Genomic DNA, 22,024 nt, shown 5'->3' on the forward strand with positions numbered 1-22,024 from the left:
ACTAAAAAATGCCAAGACCCTCAGCCTCTCCCCATAAGGCAGTATTTCAGTCCCCTCATCATCGTTGTAGCCTTCCTTTGGACTCTCTCCATCAGATCCCTCTTTCTCTTAAACTGGGGAGCCCAAAACTGAACACAGTACTCAAGATGAGGTCTCACCAGGGTGGAGCAGAGGTGGAGGAGAACCTCTCTTGATCTACTGGACACAATCTTCTTAATGCATCCCAGGACGATGCTGCCATGCACACTGGCACATCTTCACAGCAACCCATGATGGCTGTTTGTAATTCTTTCTTGGGCCCTACTGGGGATATCCAGGCTGCCCAGTGCCTGCTGGCCTTGAGCAGTGGTCATAGTTGCTAGCTGTGGTCATATCTAGTGAGCTCCCACCTCAGGAATTCACTCTGCTTTGCCAGTTCATGATGCAAGCTTGCTTCTGGGCTTTCTAAATATACCAGAGGCTTAAAGAATCACACCTCTGCTCGTCAGATGGCTTTATGCAAGTGAATTTCTCAATGTTTCTCAAGAGGTGCAACTTGTCATAATCTTCATTTGTAGTTTTTAATTTGCCAGCCCAGGCACATTATCGAGACAGTCATTCTGTCTGTGGAGTTGTTGACAAACCTGGGAGCTCTTCTGGTAGTCTGCAAGCCAGATTTTTTTTTGGCTTTGAAGGCAAATTTAGATCTTGCACTACTGCGCTGAGGGCATTACGGAGTGTTCTGTCCCTTCTGCTTTGGGAAGGATCTAAAGCTGTGCTGAACTCAAGCAGCATCAGCCCTGAACTGGTGTATCTTGTCTGTTTGGCAGTGGATTCTGCTCCATGGGAACAGAGCAGAACGTGTTTTTTTTCTTCTCCCTTCTCTTCCTTGCTCAGCCTCCAGTCATTACCTTCCACTTGCCAGTTTAGAATGTTCCTTTTTCCTGCAGGCCGGAGGACGTTTCCCCGGATACGGCGGCACCAGGGCAACCTCTTCACTTTGGTCCCTTCCAGTCGCTCCTTAAGCACCAACGGAGAAAACCTGGGCCTGGCCTTGCAGTACCTGGACCCCCGGGGACGTCTGCGCAGCGCTGACAGTGAGAACGCCCTTGGTGTGCAGGAGAGGAACGTTCCCACCAAATGTGAGCAGTCACCCTCCCGGTCCCTGGGGAAGGGCCTCCTGGGGCTGCAGGCAGGAAAGGCTTTTAGAGATAGAATCATAGAATGATTTAGGTTGGAAGGGACCTCAAAGCTCATCCAGTTCCAACCCCTGTCATAGTCAGGGACACCTCCCACTAGTACAGGTCACTCAAAGCCTCATCCAACCTGGCCTTGAATACCTCCAAGGAGGAGCATCCACAACCTCCTTGGGCAATCTCTGCCTGTGTCTCATTACTGTCACTGTAAAGAGCCCATTCCTTACATCCAGTTTCAATCTCCCCTCTTCCAGTTTAAACTCATTACTCCTCCTCCTATCATTACAAGACGTTGTCAGTAGTCCCTCCCCAGCTTTCCTGTAGGCCCCTTTCAGATACTGGAAGGCTACTGTAAGGTCTCTTTGAAGCCTTCTCTTCTCCAGGCTGCAGAGCCCCAACTCTTGCTGAACTCCAGAATCACTGTATTGCCAAACCTTGTTTTGAGCAACGCCTTTAAAGCCACGTGATGGCATGGCTGTGCCATCAGACCAGGCTGCCTCTCCTCTGAGACAGGTCCTCTTTTTCCTCTAGGAATTGAGCTGCCTTTCGTTCATCAGAGAATGGTTAGGGTTGGAAGGGACATTAAAGATCTCGTAGTTCCAACCTCCCTGCCACGGGAATGGACATGTTCCACCAGACCAGCTTGCTCAAGGACATGTCCAACCTGGCCTTGAACACCTTCAGGCAGGGAACATGTACAACTTCCCTGGGCAACCTGTTCCAGTGTGTCACCACCCTCGCTGGAAAGAATTTATTTCTAATCTCCAGTCTCAATCCTCCCTCTTCTATCTCAAAGCCATTACCCCTCATCCTAGCACTACAAACCCTTGTAAAACGTCCCTCTCCAGCTCTCCCCAGTACCATTTTGGGTACTGGAAGGCTGCTCTAAGGTCTCACTGAAGTCTTCTCTTCTTCTCCAGGCTGAACAGCCCCAGCTTGTCCCCACAGGGGAGATGCACCAGATCTCTGACCATGTTTGTGGCCTCCTTTGCACCCACCCCACCACTTCCATGTCCTTGTACTGGGGACAGCAGAACTGTATGCAGTGTTCCAGGTGGGGGTCTCAGGAGAGCAGAATAGAGTGAGAGGTTCATCTCATTCGTCCTGCTTTTCAGTGCAAAGCATTGGGAATTCAGCAAAGTGAAAAAAGCTGAGAATTGATTTGATCTAGATGATCTACAGGGTTATTAAAACCTGTGCTACATTAGGGGTCGTAGCCAGGCTTGTGGCTCACAGTTCTTCCACAAGTTAAGGGCTGCATTTATTTCACTTCTTCCTTAGTCAAGAGATTTACTTCTGGATTAACAGCTTCTGGGGGAGCTTTCTGTTATAAACAAAGCAATGAGATATAAATCATTGCTATGAACTTCAGATATCCCAGACAGTAATTTAAGGATCAAAATGAAGACATTAAGGCAGTAGAGTAAGCAACACAGTAAAAACACTGCCTGGCATTAAATCTGATTAAATTAGACATGGCAAAGCTGATCTCTCAGCTCTTCTGTATTTTCACACTGTCCAGATGGCTGGTTCCTGTCTTTGTTTTACTGTTTCTCGTTAGATACAGCATAATTGGATGCATTGCACTGCCTGAGTCTGGTGGTGTCGTTTGCAGAGCTGGAGCTGAAGCACTGGTCTTGGAGTGAAGGCTGGAACGCTGAGGGTCTCACAATCCTCAGTGAAACGAAATTCCTCTTGTATCTAGTCTGAGTCTAGTTCTAGTGTACATTTTTGCTAGGGTCTCATTGTTCAGCAGCTAAAGAAGATGTCCACACTGCCCTTCCACAGTGTCTCCTACCTTATCCCTCTCTGGTGGGGAATTAGGACTTCTCGATTTTCAGCTCTAGGGACATCCTAGCAGTGAAATCCTTCCTTCAGAAGAAAACCCTGAGCTAACCAGTGTTTGGAAAAGAACTTGGAAATAATGTCCTTCAGGTTGTCCCAGAAGCTTAGCAGCCATTCCCATCTGGGTGGGATTGATTTAGCATGGCTGATCCAGCTCTTCATCAGATGCATGTTGTAATTAGAAATAAAGGGCTGGAAGATGCTGTGTAATTGCTGCCACATCTCTTCAGAGAGCAGTGTTGTAGAGTCCACTCTGGTGTAGCGAAATTTCATCAGCCTCCTTGAATAGCTTGTCTGTAGTTTAGCTTTGCAGAACGTTTCATTTTAATGGGGTGCCAGTCAGCAGATTATGAGAGCCCAAGATGTTAGATTCTGTTCAGAGTTCTGCCATTAGCTGCCTTACAGTGGGAGAGTGCCTCATGCCTGTTTATTCAACTGCACAATACCTGTGTCAGTCCTAGTCTAATGGGAAATGAGCTCTGAAAAGATCACAGTATCACAGAAACATTCCATTTGGAAAAGACCCTCAGGATCACCAAGTCCAACTGTTATCCACCCTTAAATCATATCCCCAAGCACCACATCTGAACGGCTTTTAAACATGTCCAAGGTTAGTGACTCCGCCACCTCCCTGGGCAGCCCATTCCGGTGCCTGACCACTCATTGGGAAAAAATGTTTCCTAATGTCCTGTCTAAACCTACCCAGTCCCAGCTTGAGGCCATTCCCTCTTGTTCTGTCACTACTTACCTGTGAGAAGAGACCAGTGGCAGCCTCTCCACAAGATCCTTTCAGGTAGCTGTAGACAGCCACGAGGTGTCCCCTTAGCCTCCTCTTCTTTGAACTAAACAGCCCCAGCTCCCTCAGTCACTCTTCATAAGATTTCTTTTCCAGGCCCTGTTTTTCAATAGTATGAAAAGTGAAAATTGTTCCTCTTCCCTTTTAGCTCCAAGTGCTCCAATAAACTGGCGGCGAGGGAAGCTGCTGGGCCAGGGGGCCTTTGGTCGTGTGTATCTATGCTATGACGTGGACACAGGCAGGGAGCTGGCAGCTAAGCAGGTCCAGTTTGACCCAGAGAGCCCTGAAACAAGCAAGGTAATTCTTACTACAGCTTCTCAAACTCATTTGGCAGACTTTGAGATCCTGTAGAGTTCCTGCATCTGCCTGTCCTCGAAAGCTGGTATCTCATTGAATTTGGACTGGGGTTTCAAGTCCTGTGGAGAGGAATAAAAATCATTTTTAAATTACTTTTCCGTATTATTAACTCCAGCCTGAAATGAAAATCCATTTGCTGGTTTCATTTTTGGCTCTGCCTTCTCAGCCTTTTGGTTTGTTGCCAGGTTACTTGAGGAATACTAGACTGCCCTGTGTTCTTGGTGAGACATGGATGTGAATGGAAACTAAACTCAGAAAGAGCAGAGCTTTTCTCTTTCTTAAACAACAACAAAAAAAGCTGCATGCACTTGCAAGTTTCTGTGCTTGTATGGTTTGTTCTGTATCAAGCCTACTCATGACCAGTTTCTGCTTCTGAATCCTCCTTGTTCTCAAAACAAATTGATCTGTAAGGTGGGAATAATCAAGAACAGTGATGTGACAACTGTGGAAGTCAGAAGGGGCACCTTGAAATTGTGGCTTGGCGCAGGCCTCCCTGCACAGTGTATGCAGCTGGAATTTCTCTTAGCTTCCTTGCTGGTGGTTTAACAATGTACCCATTTCCAATATTGAACAAATTCACTTTGACCTGGAATCAGTGAAGACTTAGTTATGGGATGCTGGTGCCAAGATAAGTCCTAACTTGGTTAAGTTTTAAGTTGTACCATGTCTCTGCTGTAAGTCAGACCGTAACTCTGAGCCAAGGAAGAACAGACTGGAATGTATTTTGAAGACACTGAAACTCCAAACCTCAAACTATCAGTTGGCCCAAATAAGCAGCTTCATCTGGTTCCTTGCATCTCTGCAGCAGCCAGCTGCATGCTGCATCCTCTCCCAAAGCAAGAGAAGTGAACCTCACACCTTCCAGCAGCAGGATTGGAGAGGGTTAAGTTGGACTAATTTGTGGGAAACCATCATTCCTTTCTCCATAGATCCTCGTGCTCCAGTACCTTTCATGTTCACCCTGTTCATTCCCTGGATTCAGCCAGAACCTGATACTTTTTCTGGGCAACAAACATCTCTGATTCAGCCCGGAGCTGCTGGATAGTCTTTTGCCTTTGTGCTATCATACCCTGTTGTCTGTGGCAGGAGTAAGGCAGAGAGTCAGTTCCATGTGCATAGCTGCAGATCCTTTGAAGTAAATAGGAGAGGAAGCTGTGTCTGAGGTTGATCCAAATAAAATCCTCTGTGTGGATCAGAACATGTAAGAAGTTAGGAACTGTTAGCACCTGCAGTCTTGCTCTCTAATGAGGTTCCTACAGAAAGGTTTCTAGCAGCTCTGTAAATGTATTCAGAGCTTTTTTATGATTGATTTTTAAGACTCACTGCCCTCAGCTTGGTGGTGAGAAGTGAGGTTATAGGTGTTGTGCTACTTGGCTACAGGAACAAGACAAGGAACTAAGTTTTTCTGGTACTGAGTCACAGAATGGTTTGAGTTGGAAGGGACCTTAAAGTTATCATCTAATTCCAACACCCCTGCCATGGGTGAGGACACCTCCAGGTTGCTCTAGGCCACATCCAACCTGCCTTTGAACACCTCCAGGCTTGGAGCCTCTCCACAACTTCTCTGCCTCACCACCCTTGTGGGGAAGAATTTCTTCCTAACGTCTCATCTAAATCCAGCTTCTTCCAGGTAGAACCCATCACCCCTCATTCTGTCACTCCATGCCTTGGTGACAAGTTCTCCAGCTTCCTTGTAATCCCCTTCAAACATTAGAAGGCTGCTGTAAAGTCTTTCCAAGGCTTTCCCTTTTCCAGGGTGAACAACCCAAACTCTTTCAGCCTGTCTTCATGTATGTGTGATCCTGCCTGTGTTCTGACCATCAAAGCTTCTACACCAACATTTAGCTGCTTCTCATCCAGCAAGGATTAACATGAAGCTCTGGTAACATTTGCCTTTCCCAACAGACAGGAGAGCCAATGCTGTGGATTAGACTTCTTTGCTGTAGTAGTGGCCTCATCCTTCCAGTGGCATGAACAGGTTGATTAGGATGATATATTTCCTGAGGACAGAGCCTTATTTTCTTCTTCAACATCCATAGGAAGTAAGTGCCCTGGAGTGTGAAATTCAGCTGCTGAAGAATCTCCAGCACGAACGAATTGTTCAGTACTACGGCTGCTTACGGGACCGGGCAGAGAAGACCTTGACCATCTTCATGGAGTATATGCCAGGGGTAAGAGCTGCCACAGGCAACACAGTCACAGATCAAAAAGTGAGATGGGTGGGTTTGTTAACTGATTTATTAGATGCTGTGGTTTCCTTATCTGTGTCACCCACCTAATGTCCTCCTAGCTATGCCCCTCTCTCATGCTGGGTTACAATGCCACCACTTTCTTTTAGTTTTGCCCCAACCACCTCTGTTGTTTTTTTTCCTGTGTGTCTCATACTTGAAATAATTCTCTTCATTAGCCACCAAAGCCGTTTCTTCTCTTCAGTTTAAATTTGCTCTACCAAAGTACTTCAGAGGCCTTGGGCAAACTTGGAAATCAAGCTAAGTGAAACAGCAAAGTCATAGTACAGCAGCTTGAGGTAAAACTGACCCTGCAAAAAGGGAGACTTTTGGCTCACGTCAGTCTGCTGAATTATTGCTTGTCTTCACAAATACTTGTACAAGCCCAACTCAAGGATGGAGGAAGCAGACAGAACCCCCTTAACCTATTTTTGCTGTAGAAATGTCCTTGTATTTCTTAAAAGGGGCTTCATAGGGCAAGATGCTCTGAGAGCCTCACAAAAAGGCTTTCCTACTGTGCTTATGATGCAGTCCCAGCTCATGGAAATCAAATGGAGACTGCAGGATTTGTGGTTTGACATTTCTTTGCCAAACCCTCCTTTTTGCTTTGGGTGCAGGGGTCAGTGAAAGACCAGCTGAAGGCTTATGGTGCTCTGACGGAAAACGTGACCCGGAAATACACCCGCCAGATCCTCGAGGGAGTCTCCTACCTTCACAGCAACATGATTGTGCATAGGGACATAAAGGGTGAGAGCACTACTGATTCATGCATCTGCCACGTGCTAGAGCAACTCTGAACAAATAATTCATTAAGAGCATTTGAAGTCCAGTGTCCTGGCTAAGACTTCTGAACGTTGCTTTGCTCAGTTATCCCTCTTTGGTCTTGCACATATGTGCGGGGGAAGGTTGTGTTCTGGGCTGGGTATGTCATGTTCAGAGCTGGATAAGGGAAGTTGAGCTGTTGTGTCTACAGAACTCCAGAGGGTGGCAATTGGTTTGTAATAAGGAAGCCTCTAATTCTTAGGAACACTTACTCTTATAATTCCTTATTATTCTCTCACACCCCAGCAAAATTAGGCTGATTTGTCATCAGATTTTCACTGCCCCCACCTAAATCATGCTGATTTCCATGTGGGCTCCCTTCTGCTTTCCTCTCTGCTTGGCCCAAGTACCATTTTGTAGCTAGTGGGCATACTGACTGCCATAAGAGGTGCAAGCCTGCTCTTGACAGTCCTGCTTACCTCAGGCTCTTGTGACTGTCCTGCCTCCTCTGATTAAGAAGCCTCCACACAGAGCTTCAGTGATTAGTCCTTGTAATACATAAGCCCATGGAGCCAATCCATCTCCTTAAGAGCTAATGTCAGCAGACATGTAGACAGCACACAACTATTTTCAGTGCTCAAGGGACTAGGAAGGGAAAATACCCTCTTGTTCCTTCTGGGGATGCTGATTGCTGAATCACACCTCGTATGCTGTGCTTGTGGTGCTCTACCATATCATTTCCTACCTGGTGGGTTAGCCTCTGGTTTGCACCCATCTAAGCAAAACTGTTAACTTGCCTCCAGGGTGCTGGATGGACAACTTGATACTCCAAATTCAGCTCTCTCAGTGGGACAGTGAAGTGATTTCCCAGTGCAGGTGCACTGTATTTGAGGGCAAAAGGATTTCACATAAGCATGTGCCAGATGATGGCAATATGGAACTCTTGGTCTTGATCAGAGAATGTTTAGGCTGGATATTAAAAGAAACATCTTCACTGAAAGGGTTCTCTTACACTGGAACAGGCTCTCCAGAGAGGTGGTTCACTCCCCATCCCTGGAAGTCTTTAAAAGCCACATAGATGTGGTGCTGAGGGACACACTTTAGCTTCAGCCTTGGTAGAGTTAGAAGATGGTTTGATCTTAAAGGTCTTTTCCAACTAAAATGATTCTGTGATTCTATGATCTAAGTGTGGCTTTGGAGGAAGAGTTGTGTTTGGTGTCTAAGCCTTAGTTTGTGTCCACGTACAAGCTTAGCTCTTGAGTTGACTTATTTTCCCCTAGTGCTTCGTGTTCAGGACCTCTGGCCAAGTAAAGTGGGGATTGACTTGTTTATTGTAGAAGTTCAAAGTGGTTTAATTAGCTCCATCTGCACTCCAGCTGACCCAAAAGCAACAGTTAGAGTCACTAGAGCAGCATCCCAGTAAAATCCCTTTCTACATAGCTAGGATCTGTCCCAGCCACTGGCCTGGGGGCCCTGCGTAGGCTGCTGGACCTGTTTACAGACAGAGTAACAATGACAGTGCTGACTCAGCTCCCATTTCCCTTCCCCCTTCACTTCCTTGTATTTTTCCCCTGAAGTTTCTCCCATTTTCAGCTGTTAGCAGTTGGCTTGCCTGCAGCCCAAATCAAAGGAATGGTGTTTAACAGGTCACCTGAGGCCTCGTGGGGAAGAAGCCATACCATGAGTATGGGTATTTCTGGGTTGGATGTCAGGCTGTGGATCCAACAGCTGAATTGCATGAAAACAGCTGTCTCTGTTCTTTGGTTTTTGTCCAGGAGCAAATATTCTCCGTGACTCTGCTGGGAATGTGAAGCTTGGGGACTTTGGGGCCAGCAAACGGCTGCAGACAATCTGCATGTCTGGAACAGGCATCCGTTCTGTCACTGGCACGCCGTATTGGATGAGCCCAGAGGTGATCAGCGGAGAAGGCTATGGAAGGAAAGCAGACGTGTGGTGAGGCTTCAACTTCTTGTCCACAGATCAATTTACAGCTTTCCTGGAGGGAGATAAGACACACAGAATGGTAGGGATTGGAAGAGACCTCTGAAGATCATCTCCTCCAACCCCCACTCTGCTAGAGTAAATCACAGAGGAACATGTCCAGATTGGTTTGGAGTGTCTCCAGGGATGGAGATTCAGCAGACCTCTCTGGACAGCCTGTCCCAGTGCTCTGCCAACCTCAAAGTGAAGAATTTTTTCCTTATATTTGTGTGGAACTTCTTGTGTCCCATTTTGTATCCACTGCCCCTCGCCCTATTTCTGGACACCACTGAGAAGATCCTGGTTCCATCCTCCTGACATTTGCCCTGTAGCTATTGATCAGCATTGATGACATCAGCCCTCAGTCTCCTCCAGGAGAAAACAAAAAAAATAAACTATTGCACCCAGGAGACACTGCAGGGGTCAGGTGGCAGCTGGGACCTTCCAGTGCAGAGCTGTATTCAGAAGATGCCATGACCATAAGGAGAAAATTAAACTGGTCTCCCCTTTATGCTCCCATTCATGGCCAGTGTAAGCCCACCATGCCTTATGTGTCCCTGCTCAAGGAGGTACCATGGGGCACAATTTATTCGTGGTACTGTGAGAAATTGTAATCCTTAAACTCCTCCCTATATCCAAAATCAGATTGTTGTCTGAATCAAGAGTTTAAGGCAAACTGAAGCAGTTGGTTTGAACTGCAGACACAACCCATGGCAGGCTCTGCTGTGCAATGTCAGCATGCAACAGCTCGTTTAGTTGTTCAAGAGCAATTTCCACTTGTTCCTCCCTCAACCTGAGAGCTGATTTTGTACATCCCCTAGGGGCTGCAGGAGCTGGGGCTGTTCAGCCTGGAGAAGAGAAGGCTCCAGGGAGACTAGAGCAGCCTTCCAGTACCTAAAGTGGGCTACAGAGAGCTGGGGAGGGACTTTCTACAGGGTCTTGTAGTGACAGGACAAGGGGCAATGGCTTTGAGCTGGAAGAGAGGAGATTTAGGAGATTAGGAAGAAATTCCTGGCGCTGAAGGTAGTGAGATACTGGAACGGGTTGTCCAGGGAGGTTGTGGATGCTCCTTCCTTGGAGGTGTTCAGAGCCAGGCTGGATTAGGCCTTGAGCAACCTGGGCCAGTTGGAGGTGTCCCTACTCATGGCATGGGGTCTAGAACTAGATGATGTCCCTTCCAACCCAAACCATTCTATGATTTTCTGGTTTATGGCTGCTGAGAGGTTTCCATCCTTACATCCCTTGCAGAAGGTGCTGAAGGTTGTGTAGGGAGGGTCCATTCATTTAATTATCAAGTGAGAGCTATGTTTATAACACACTGAAAATGAAAGGAATACAATTCAGTCTTTAAAAGAAAGATGCCCAGATCTGGAATAATACTAAAGACAGAGGTCAAATCAGAGGTGATTTGAAGTTTGCATGAATGGAAACTGTAGCCAAGCTATTATTGGCATAGCCAAGAAACAGCCCCTGTGGAAAGGAAACAGCAAAATGGTCTTGTGTCAAAATCGTAGCTTTGGAGGCCTTAAAACAGGTGGAATTCTAGAACTCAAGCAGATGACAGTGACAAAAGCTGTGTTCGTGACTGCACAGCAAAGCAAGGTGCTGTTTGCTGAACAAGCAGTGAGTGAAGACAGATCTCTCTCATCTGCAAAGAGTTAAGTTCTGCAGACTCTGGCAGTGGGGATGCTTGTGGAGAGAACGGAGTACGTGCCCTTCCCCCTGGGCTGATGCAGTTGTGGATTTCCTCTTGGTGCTGACATGGTCCCATTCCCATCAAAGAGCTGCTGCTGCTGGCTGGGCTCCGGTTCCTCCAATCCCAATGGTCCGTTTGCGGGGGGGGGGCAGAATTTTCCAGTCCCAGGGTGGATGCGTAGGGCCGAGAGGCCCAGAGATGTAGCAAATCTGACCACCTGGCTCTCTGCCACAGCTGCAGGCCCTTCTCCAGTTTTCTTTTTCCTAAATAGCAGAATATGTAAGCTATTTGTTATTGCTGGAGTGACTTCACATAAAAAACATTGCTGCTTCTTGCTGAATATCTTAAAGAAACTGGATCTGCTTAAAGGGTATAAATCAGTCTAAACAATAATACAGTCCTGCCTGCTCTTGAGCAAGCCCCCAGCACTTCAGCACACATGGTTTGGATTTTCTGTTCTCTCCTCCAGCGAGTCTGAAATGGCTGGAAACCAGCGTAAGGTTTTCACGTTAGGTTTTAAACCTTGTCAAGAAGCCCTTTCTTGCATATTCACCAGGTTTGATTCCTTTCCTTGTCTTGGCAGCTGATGCAAGGCTGTCTCTGAAAATGTTTTTTCTTTGCTTTTCACTTCAAAAGAGGATTTAGCTTAAAGGTAAAGGAGGCAGTTTTGCCTTTTTAGTGGAGGAGTGTGATCAGAAACAGAAAGAACGTGGATCTGTTTGAGAGGGTCCAAAGGAGGCCACATGATCAGAGGGCTGGAACACCTCTGCTGTTAGGACAGGCTGGGAGAGTTTGGGCTCTTCGGCCTGGAGAAGAGAAGGCTCCAAGGAGACCTTAGAGCAACCTTCCAGTGTGTGGAAGGTGCTACAGGGGAGCTGAGGAGGGATTTTTAACAAAGGTTGTGGTGCTCAGATGAGAGACAATGGCTCTGAGCTGGAAGAAGGGAGGTTTAGATTGGACATCAGGCAGAACGTCTTTGCTGTGAGGGTGGTGAGGTACTGGAAGAGGTTGCCCTGAGAAGCTGTGGAGACCTCAGCCCTGGAAGTGTTTTAAGACCAGGTGGGATGAGCAGCCTGGTCTAGCAGGAAGTGTCCCTGCCCAAGGCAAGGGGGTTAGGAACTGGATGAGCTTTAAGGTCCCTTCCAACTCAAGCTATTCTGTGAAAACACAGCACTGGATATTAGAAGCTCATTAACTACCTTTTGGTTAATCTGTGGTCTGAAGAAATCCTTTTTGAACAGAACCCAATCACTGCAGTGCTACAGACACCCAGCTCTCTGTGAAGGTCTTGGTCTCACCCTTGTATCAGGAAGGTGGCTCAGCCGTGTCCATAATTATGATCTTGCCTGGAAGGAGCCTGCAGAGCTCTGTTAACTTCACCAGGAGTTTGGCTTCCATGCAGTGATGCATCTGCCCTCCTGACATTTCCGTTTACTGCCTTTGTAGTATGGAGCTGTTAAGACTTCAGTGGCTTTTTGACAGACTACAGTGCTTGGTTTCTTGCGAAGTGGAGATATTAGGGGTTTGGGAATTCTGAGGCTGTGCACCAAAGGGGATTTTGCTGAAATGCCTTTGTGGGGTCAGCCAGCTCTGACTGCCTGAACCTTGGTTATCAATTGGTTTGTACCTCACATCTCAGCACATGCATCTGTGCATCCTGATGTCCCTGCTCACTGCAGGGGGTTGGGCTAGATGACCTTTGGAGGTCCCTTCCAGCCCAAACCATTCTGTGATTTAGCAGCAGCACCCAAATCACCAGTGAGGGCAAACATCTCTCTCAGGGCTGTCTTGTGTGCACCTTCTGTTCCCTGTTGTTGACACAAATGTTTACTGAGAGCAGAATTTGAGCAGGGAGAGCAGAGCAGATGACACCTCACAGTTCTAACTGAATGAGAAGCAAAGTGGAAAGCAGCCTCCCTGCCTCAGCTCTGACAGCAGTCAAAGCAGTGAGGCTGGCAGCTCTGGATGGGATTTGCTGAGCTGTTCCTCGATGTTGACCGCTGGGAAGCTCTGAACACTGCATTATTGTGTGAGTCAGTCCTCACTGCTCGTTCGTTTCATTTTCCTCTCTGCTCATCCAGGAGCCTCGCTTGCACCGTGGTGGAAATGCTGACGGAGAAGCCGCCCTGGGCAGAGTACGAGGCCATGGCAGCCATCTTCAAAATCGCCACCCAGCCAACCAACCCCCAGCTGCCCTCCCACATCTCGGAACACTGCCGGGACTTCCTAAAGCAGATCTTTGTGGAAGCCAGGCACAGACCCTCTGCTGAAGAGCTGCTCAGACACCAGTTTGCACAGCTCCAGTACTGAATTACCTCCCTCGCTTGCAGCTCCTTCTGGGCTTCCGGTGCCCCGTCTGGTCTAGTTGCAACTGCCCATTGTAGCGCTGCATCTTCCAAATGCCAACTCAGCTGTCCTAGTCCTTTGGGGAAATGATGCCAAGGAACCTAGGGTCTGCTCTTGTGCCTGATACCTTCATTTGCTGGACTAATGTTTGTTCTACTGACAGCTGTCCAAACAGAGTTGCATTTTTTTGCCCTAGTCCCCTTGATGTGGAAGTGCAGCTGGCTGCAATGTTTTCTGCAGGCCCAAGAATAGTGTCTCACTGAACAAAGGAGAGATCTGAACCAAAATGGGGACTGGAGGAGCCATACTCTTCACAACAGAAATAGAAATGTACAACAGCCACCCAGAGCAGCTCTCTGTGTGTGAGTCACTGGTTTCCAGACTGCTGGGGCTGTGGAGGCATCTGTAGTACCTGAACCCAGCCGAAAGCCATGTGTCATTGAGCCTGCGCTCGCTATATAATGATGATATATTTTTCTTCTTAAGTATTCAGCATCTGAAAGTGTTCAGAAAATATTGATTCATAAGTATGTGAATTGTGTTATTTTATAATGAAACCATGGAGTTTTGGGTTGGGGGGTTGAGGGAGATCTTTCTAGCTAAATGTCAGGATAATCAGAAAACATCGCAGCAGAATGCAGTCGGTCTGTGGCCCGAGGTGAAGGCTCTCCCACTGACCTTAGGGAATCCAGAGCTTGATTTCCAAGGCTTGATCTGTCCTAGCTTTGAGGTGGTGTCAGTTTGTGTCCTCATGGCCAACAAACCTGTGCTTCTGCTTCATGTCCCTGGGACTGCTGGCTCTAAACAAAATCCTTGTGGAAGAGAGTTCTGCAGAACTGCTTTCTGCCGCACCTATCTTCTTGGCTGGTAACTCCTTACTGTCCTTTAAACCAAAGATAGCTCATCTGGTGCCCAGGAATTTACTTCAAGAAAAGCTTCTGTGTTTCTTTGAGGACCTGGCCTAATGGAAAACTGAGTTTTTCGTGGGGAGAAGTAGCTGGACACTAGTTTTTCCTTGTTCACAGTAAGTTATAATCAAGCTCAACCCTTCCATGCATGTGTTTTGGTTTACAAGCGTGCAAGTGTTCACTTAGAATTCCCATCAAATGTTCTGGCCCTCTTTGTATGCGTTGAATCAAACAGAGCCAGAGAGAACCTTTGTAATATTGATGCATTTCTCAAATGGCCTGGAGGTTCCCATGCCAGGTGCCAGCAAAATGTCTGCAGGTGGGTTTGGATCTGATGGGTTGCCACATCTCTGAAAGCTGAGGTCCTGGTGGCTGGCTGCCCTTGAATACTGCGTGGGCTTTGGGCACTGATGGTCCTTATTTCACTCCAAAGGACCTAATAGTTTTGAAGTGCTGGGGATTCATGGAGTAATTTGAAGTTATCTGTTTGAAAGGAAAATAAGCAATGTATTAGTAGCTAAAATACTGCTTTATGGAGTAACACTTACAGGTGTTGTGCTCTTGTGCTGGAAACCATCTGAAGGCTCCACCTAACATCCACTGTTCTCCACCAAAAAAACTTGAAAACAAGAAAGTTAACTTTTTAACTGAATGCAAAGAGCAGGACAAGGCAAGTTTTAGTGGAAGCAAACTCCCTGAAAACATGATAAATATTGTGTTGAATTAGAAGGGAGAATAAAGAACCTTAACCCCCCCCTAGACAACCAAAATCCCTAAAAGGATTTAACAATCTGAGGTGTTTTTTCCTGTGTCAGACTGAGCAATGTGTAATAGATGAAAGCAAAGCTGGTGGTGGTTTCACTTTTCAGGCTGTCCTGCACTACTACAAGGATGCACTGTTTAGGTTGCAGGCACTTAGGGGGATATCTTTTCTGAAAGCCCTTGTTCCATAATTTATTTAAATCTAGTGGGGACACTTCTAATGATCTCTCCCAGACCTGGAACTTGACCCCAAATGGTCAAGACTCATGGCCTGACGTTTGGCCTGTACTTCTCTGTCGCTTGCCCCGAAGGGAGGTGAAGGCATGAGGCTCTAGCCTGGCTTTACACCACTGTGCTTGGTGTGACTGGCTGCTGAGGAAGAGGAGTAGAAGTAGGTGGTCAGCACTGTTGTGGGGTCTGGTAGCACTCTTCAAGCCTTGCAACTAGCACCTAAAGATACCAAAGATTGGAAGCTTTTCATTCACACTTCACTCCACCAGTGATCAAGAGTGCAGCGGTCCTGTCTCTGTAGGTTTCTCTCTACCCTTGGTTTGTCCTCGCCAAATTGAGACCTTCTTCTGTGGTCTTTCCTTACTGTGTTTTGGGAGAATAGGGCATGTGGAAATGGTGTCACTTTCAATGTTTCAAAGCAACTAAATCCTCAGGATCTGTTGTGGCTTTTACCTCATATCCATCACAGTAGGCTGTTCCAGAGCAGAGCAAAGAGCATCATGGACTGATGAGCTCAGTCCTTTTCCCCTCCAGAGCTTCTGGTCCTTCCCACCACCTATGCTGAGATGTGCCTACTCTGTGTTACACACTTGCATTGCAGTCTGTATTCGTGGAAGTTAAATAGCAACTGTAGAGTGACAGAGAACATTGGGGTTGCCAGCTTGGACTTCTTGTATCCCAGGAGCTGCCCCAACGCCACCCATTTGGCACAGGAACAAGCCAAAGCATTACCTGTATGTTTGGAGATGCACTTTTATGAATGTAGTTTATATCTTCTCTTTTTTAGCTCTTTTTACGTCACGTAAACAGTGATGCCTCATACTTTTGTTCGGGGTTTGTTTTGTTTTGTTTTATTTATATGGTAAAAAATCATATTTGGTGATTTTTATATATAGCAACTCGACTGTTACAGGGGGAGGGGGGGCTGGGAAATAAATTTGACACCTTTATGAGTTTTAAAAAGGTTAAAAAAAGCAGCTGGTTTTGCAGAGAATTTGCTGATGGTTTATAACAAGTAGAACCGAGCCAAAAGAACCTTCTTTGTTTCCTCACAGCCCTCTTGGATATGGCAAAGGGAAGATTTGGATTCATAAGGAGATAAACCAGATTGAGACTGAGTATCAGGAAGAAATTCTTTGCAGGGATAATGGGGAGACACTGGAACAGGTTGCCCAGGGAGGTTGTGGATGCCTCCTCCCTGGAGGTGTTCAAGGCCAGGTTGGATGAGGCCTTGAACAACCTGGGCTAGTGAGAGGTGTCCCTGCCTATGGCTGGGGGCTGGAACCAGATGATCTTTAAGGTCCCCTCAAACCCAACCCATTCTCTGAATCTAAAAGCCCAGAGCTCCAGTGAGCACCTTGGGGCTGATACTTGCACTCCAGCCTCTCAGCTGGCATCATAGTAAGTTTCAAGTGGAGATAAATGTAACTGTGTCTCTAAACTGAATTGCATCTGGCCTCTGCCCTGGCCTGGATTGGCAACAACTGGGACTGAATGATGTAGGGCAGAGTGGAGAAGGAATGCCAGTCTGACAATAAGCTATTGTGTCCATTCCACGTGTTAGCTTGTGTGCTCTGCTGCTCCTTCCAGGAAGGGATACATAGTAAAGTTTGAGGGTTGGGATCCTGCCCGCTCCCTAGAAGTGTTCTAGGCCAGGTTGGAGGAGGTCTCCAGCAGTTTGGTCTGGTGGGAGGTTTCCCTGCTTATGGCAGGGGAGTTGGAACTGAATGAGTTTTAAGGTCACTTCCAATCCAACCCATTCTGTGATCCTTGCTGGAAGGTGCTGCAGAAATGAAGAATCTTCTGTAGAAAGGAAAAAATTATAGGAGTCCTGTTACTCTGAAACAGTCTGAGATTCCCACCAGAGGGGATTTGGCTGTCCCTGAGCTTGTTAGGAAACAAAAGTAATGTCATTTTGGTCTCGGTGTGACGATTCTGTGCATTCCAGGTTATTTGCTTGTTCTCCAGGACAATCTGATCTTTGCCTATTCTGCTGCTGGCAGGTTGCAGCAAATTGGATTTATTCTTTTTTGTTATTTTTGCTGTTGTTCATATTTTTGGAGTAATGTTCCAAAAGACTTGGAAGATGCTCCTAATGGTTCTCATTGTCATCAATAATTGCCAAAACCAAACTGACCAAGAGGGCGATTGGTACCTGCTGAGGTGGCACACGTTATGCCCAGAGAGCCAGGGTAACCTGTGAAACCTCAGCAGATAGATCCAGCCCTGCTCTGCTAGGCAAAGACCAGATAGTTGAGCTGTACAGGGGAGACTGAGGGAGGTCCCAGAGATTGGTGCTTAGGTTAATAGCTGCTGGAGGAAAAGCAGCTATTTGTGCAATCCCGTGGCAGTCACCTTGCTGCCTGCCCTCGGAGCTGGGAGTAGCAGTCTGTCTTCAGTGTCCTCTCTACTTGAATGGTGTGGGGGCTTCAGGTTGTTAAACCCCAGATTGGCAAGGAGCAAACCTCCCTGAGCAGGTCTGAGTCTGCCAGTTGGCAAAGGCAGATGTGGTGAGGAGGCAGTTCAGAAACAAGCAGAGGGACTTGATCATTTTTGACACAGGCTGTGCAGAGCAGGGAGAAGTTGCTTTAACCTGGACTGTGCAGAAGAACCTTGAAGCAGTAGTCTCTATATGCCGACCGGGGGCTTGCAGTGCAAAGCCAGGCCAATGTATCGTTCTATTTACAATAAAAGTATCCTTTCTATGAACGCCTTCTGGTGGTGCTTGGCAGTGCAGTGGCTCTGAGTTCCTGCCTGGTGCCTCGGGGTAAGGCAGTAAGACAAATTACTAACTCCTTTTCCTTCCAACCAAAGGAGAAGAAAGTGTCCTTGCAGGAATTTGTTCTCTGGGACAAATGGAGAAGTGTCCTATTTGGGAATCATTTCTGCTTGGATCAGGTAAGTGTGGCCTCTCCACAATGCCAGAGTCCTGGAGCAGGTTGCTCAGGGATGTGGTGGAGGCCCCATTCCTGGAACCATTCAAGATCAGACTTGGGCAGCCTGATCTAGTTGGAGGTGTCCCTGCTGACTGTGGGGAAGTTGGACAAGATGACCTCTGAGGGTCCCTTCCAGCCTGGTGCCTGTGAACTGGGGGTGTTCAGCCTGGAGAAGAGGAAGCTCAGGGGAGACCTTATTGCTGTCTACAGCTACCTGAAGTGAGGTTGTGGCCAGGTGCCCAGGCAACCAGTGACAGGATGAGGGGACACAGTCTCAAGCTGTGCCAGGGCAGGGTCAGGCTGGATGTTAGGGAAAAATCCTTCACAGGAAGAGTGATTGGCATTGTAATGGGCAGCCTAGAGAGGTGGCGGAGTCCCTGGAGGTGTTCCAGGAGCCTGTGGACATGGCGCTTTGGGCCATGGCTTAGTGGCCATGGTGGTGTTGGGTCAACAGTTGGTCTTGGGGACATGGCCGTGATGGTGTTGGGTCAGTGGTTGGATTCTTAGAGATATTTTCCAACCAAAACAATTCTCTCAACTGGGCACTGTAGAAAGCAAAACTTTGGAGGAGACCTCTGCACTTCAGACAACTGTGAGCTGTCACCAGCTGCCTTCCAGAGCTTCCCAGCACAACTGGAGGAAACTAGGCAGGCTTGCACTGAGTGCAGTAGGGATCTGGGACAGGATAAGCTTTGCTGTCCCAGAGCAGGGCACAGGAATGGGTAGCCACATTGCCAAGTATTTTCAGGCCTTTTTTTTCCAGCATGCTATCTTAGGAGAGGACAGAGATAGAAGTCCTATAAAATTCATCTCCACCACTCACTGAAATGCTCATTTTTTCCTGGTCCTGCTCACTCTATGCAGCTCCAGGTCTTTGGTGTCACAGCTACTTAGGCAGTGGTTTGAATGCCACCATGATCCCTGGAGCTGCTGGCACACTTCAGGCCCTAACCACCACCTTCCCTCTCCCACCTTTCCCAGGCCATGGCAGATAAATACTGAAGTGTTCATGTGCAGTAGGAGCCAACAAGACCTTCAATGGGTTAAAGAAGCTGATGAAACAGAAACCCCTGCACATGGGGTGAGTCCACGCCTGCTGCTCTGTGCTGTTGCAGAGCAGATGAGAACCAGATAAGTGAAGTTCTCCCAGGACAAAACAGCCTTTGTGGGACCAGAAGTAACCACATCCTAGGGCTCCCTGACACCCTCCATGTGTGTGAGACCCCGACAGTCCTGCCCTTGCTGAGGGAGGAATTGAGAACCTCTCAGTTACTTTTACCTGAGGAGGCCCTTCCCAAAGCTTGGTGCCTCCGTTCTCCTCTCCACTCAGTCTCTTCAGTGGTAACCTTTGGTTTAGGAGCGTGAGCTTCCCATCTCGGGCTTGTTTGATGCCCTGTAGAGCAGGGTTTGACCTGCTGGGAAGCAGCTCCATGAAGAAGGACCTTGGTGGGTGGTAAGTTCCCTATGAGCCAGCCATGTGCCCGAGAAGGTAAATGGCCTCCTGGGGTGCATGACGAAGAGTGAAGCCAGTAGGCTGAGGGAGGTTCTCCTGCCCCTCTACTCTGCCCTGGTGAGGCCTCATCTGGAGAACTGGTCACACTCTGTGTACCCCAGGATGCCACAAGGGCACACTGCTGGTTCGGGGTCATCCTCTTGTCTAACAGATAAAAACTCTGTGCCTGAGCATGCTGCTGAGCAGAGCAGCAGCCTGCGGTGGGGAGGGCATGGGGAAGTGAGGCCAGCACGAAACAGGAAGCAAAACCAAGGACTCTGCTTTCGTTTTCTACACAGACCTTGGGAAGGAAGAGGCCACAACTCAGACTACATCAGGAGACCTTTGCAAGGGGCCACACTCAAGCAGCATCAGGAGACCCTCTCCGCAGAGCAACAAGTGCTGGCCATGTGTCAGCGGAGGCTGCAGGAAATGGCTTTTGTTATGGTGTCAATCTGCCACCTGCGTGCTGCTGTGAGGCGCTGGCAGCACCTGGGGGATGGTGACAGCCTTGGTGAGGCTGAAACTCACATGAAGCCCTGCCAGGGTCTCTGTGTGCTGTCCCTGCTGTGCTGGCGGTGTAAATTCTGACAGCTTAGCTAACAAGAAAGAATAACTTGTCCACCAGGAGGACCCTAAGGCTCCTGGACTTTACCCAGCACCTGTCTTCGCCAGAATCAGGTGTGACTGCAGACAGCCTGGCCAGCACAGGGCAGCTGTGGAGATTCTGCCTGGCTGCTGGTGCTCACTCACGACCCCAAAAGGGCTTGCAGCAAGGGAGGAGTACCAGAGTGACCTGGGTTAAGAACACCTCTCTACACCTCCTGGGACTCCATGGGCTACCCATACTCACCTTTCCCCCCCTCTTCAATCCTTGATTCCTGTCGTCGTGGCTGTGTCTGGATTCCCCCAGACAGGAGCTGTTAGCAGTCACTAATGTCACAGGAGCTGGTGCTATCAAAGGCTGGTGCTCAGATGTGTGGGTTCTGTGCTGTGTAAGCTTTGAAAAGCCTAACTTCTGTAGCAATTGAAAGATGTGGAGCTCCTTACAGCTTACTCCCTTCCAGCCAGTCCTGCAGGGGGTGTGTGGAGGAGGGAGGTAAATAATCATTAAATCCAGACTCACCTCCTTTCCCTGGTTTCCCTGCATTAGGCTCTCCAGCCTGGCAGCTCTCATTGGCCTCACTGATTTGCACAGACTCTGATGCCCAAACATCACTGCTCAGCAGATGGGCTTGATCCAATGCAGACCTTGCATTGCACCTGTCAGGCCAGCTCTGATGCCCATCCTGCCCACTGTGCCAGCTGCAGAGTGAATGGAGCCAGCATCTGCTTGTGGAGGCAGGGCACAACATTTGTTGATACGGAAAGGCAAGGAACTGAGCCACCAAATTTGGTCTCCCCAGTTTGAGACGGACAGGGATCTGTCCAACAGAGGGCTATGAGGATGATGAGGGGACTGAGCACTGCCTGAGGAGAGGCTGAGGGCCCTGGGGCTGCTTAGTCTGGAGAAGAGAAGACTGAGAGGGGATTGAATCAATGTTTATAAACATCTGAGGGCTGGGGGTCATGAGAGGGGGGACAGGCTCTGCTTACTGCTCCCTGGGCTAGGACAAGCAGCAATAGATGGAAGCTGCATCTTCAGCTTCCAGGAGGTTCAGCTCAGCACAAGGGCAACTTCTTTACTGTAAGGGTCACAGAGCCTGGCACAGGCTGCCCAGATAGGTTGTGGAGTCTCCTTCCCTGGAGACTTCCAAGGCCTGTCTGGACGTGTTCCTGTGTGCCCTGAGCTAGATTGCGTGATCCTGGTCTGGCAGGGGGTTTGGATTGGATGATCTCTTTGGGTCACTTCCAACTCCTAACATCCTGTGATTCTGTGAAATGTGTGCAGGGGAAAGGGATGGATCTAATTCACAGGCTGGTGAATTCCCTCCAAGGGTGGCCTGGGCTCCCTGTGGCAGGTGGTGTGGTGTGCTGCTACCAGGGTGGTCACCCACCTCTCCTACAAAGACAGGCTGAAAGAACTGGGACTGTTCAGCCTGGAGAAGAGGTGGCTCTGGGGAGACCTTAGAGCTGCATTTCAGTCTCTGAAGGGGACATACAGGAAGGCTGAGGAAGGACTGTTCAGAAACGCTTGTGGCAATGGTTTGAATCTGGAGCAGGTTGGACATCAGGAGGAAGCTCTTCACAACAAGAGTGGTGAAACACTGGAACAGGTTGCCCAGGGATGTGGTTGAGGCCCCATTCCTGGAGCCGTTCACAATCAGATTTGTGCAGCCTGATCTAGTTGGAGGTGTCCCTGATGAGTGCGGGGAGGTTGGACAAGATGACCTCTGAGAGTTCCTCCCAGCCTGATGCAATCTGTGACTCAGCATTTGGGCACTAAAGGACTGCTCTGCATCAGTCCTCGCATCACAGCTATGCACCCAGGAACGCTGCCTCTACAGAAAGAGGCAGCCTGCCCCCTGGTCCCACCTCCCCAGACCCCTGAGAACAGAGGAGCAGACAGG

The 22,024-nt window shown here is 48.3% G+C and overlaps 1 protein-coding gene across 3 annotated transcripts in view; it reads left to right on the forward strand.

Moving 5' to 3' along the window:
- The window catches only part of MAP3K3 (mitogen-activated protein kinase kinase kinase 3), a 55,902-nt gene extending 38,107 nt beyond the window's left edge, over positions 1 to 17,795 (forward strand). For all 3 annotated transcript variants that reach the window (XM_064174144.1, XM_064174145.1, XM_064174146.1), the window contains 6 exons: positions 930 to 1,121; positions 3,965 to 4,113; positions 6,213 to 6,344; positions 7,019 to 7,148; positions 8,939 to 9,116; positions 12,921 to 17,795. In XM_064174144.1, coding sequence (XP_064030214.1) covers positions 930 to 1,121; positions 3,965 to 4,113; positions 6,213 to 6,344; positions 7,019 to 7,148; positions 8,939 to 9,116; positions 12,921 to 13,149 — 1,010 coding nt within the window. In that variant the 3' untranslated portion in view covers positions 13,150 to 17,795. The remainder of the gene's footprint in view (positions 1 to 929; positions 1,122 to 3,964; positions 4,114 to 6,212; positions 6,345 to 7,018; positions 7,149 to 8,938; positions 9,117 to 12,920) is intronic.
- The last annotated feature ends 4,229 nt before the right edge of the window (positions 17,796 to 22,024 follow it).

This window comes from Pogoniulus pusillus, chromosome 40 (genome assembly GCF_015220805.1).
Source record: "Pogoniulus pusillus isolate bPogPus1 chromosome 40, bPogPus1.pri, whole genome shotgun sequence".
Classification (NCBI taxonomy): Eukaryota; Metazoa; Chordata; class Aves; order Piciformes; family Lybiidae; genus Pogoniulus; species Pogoniulus pusillus.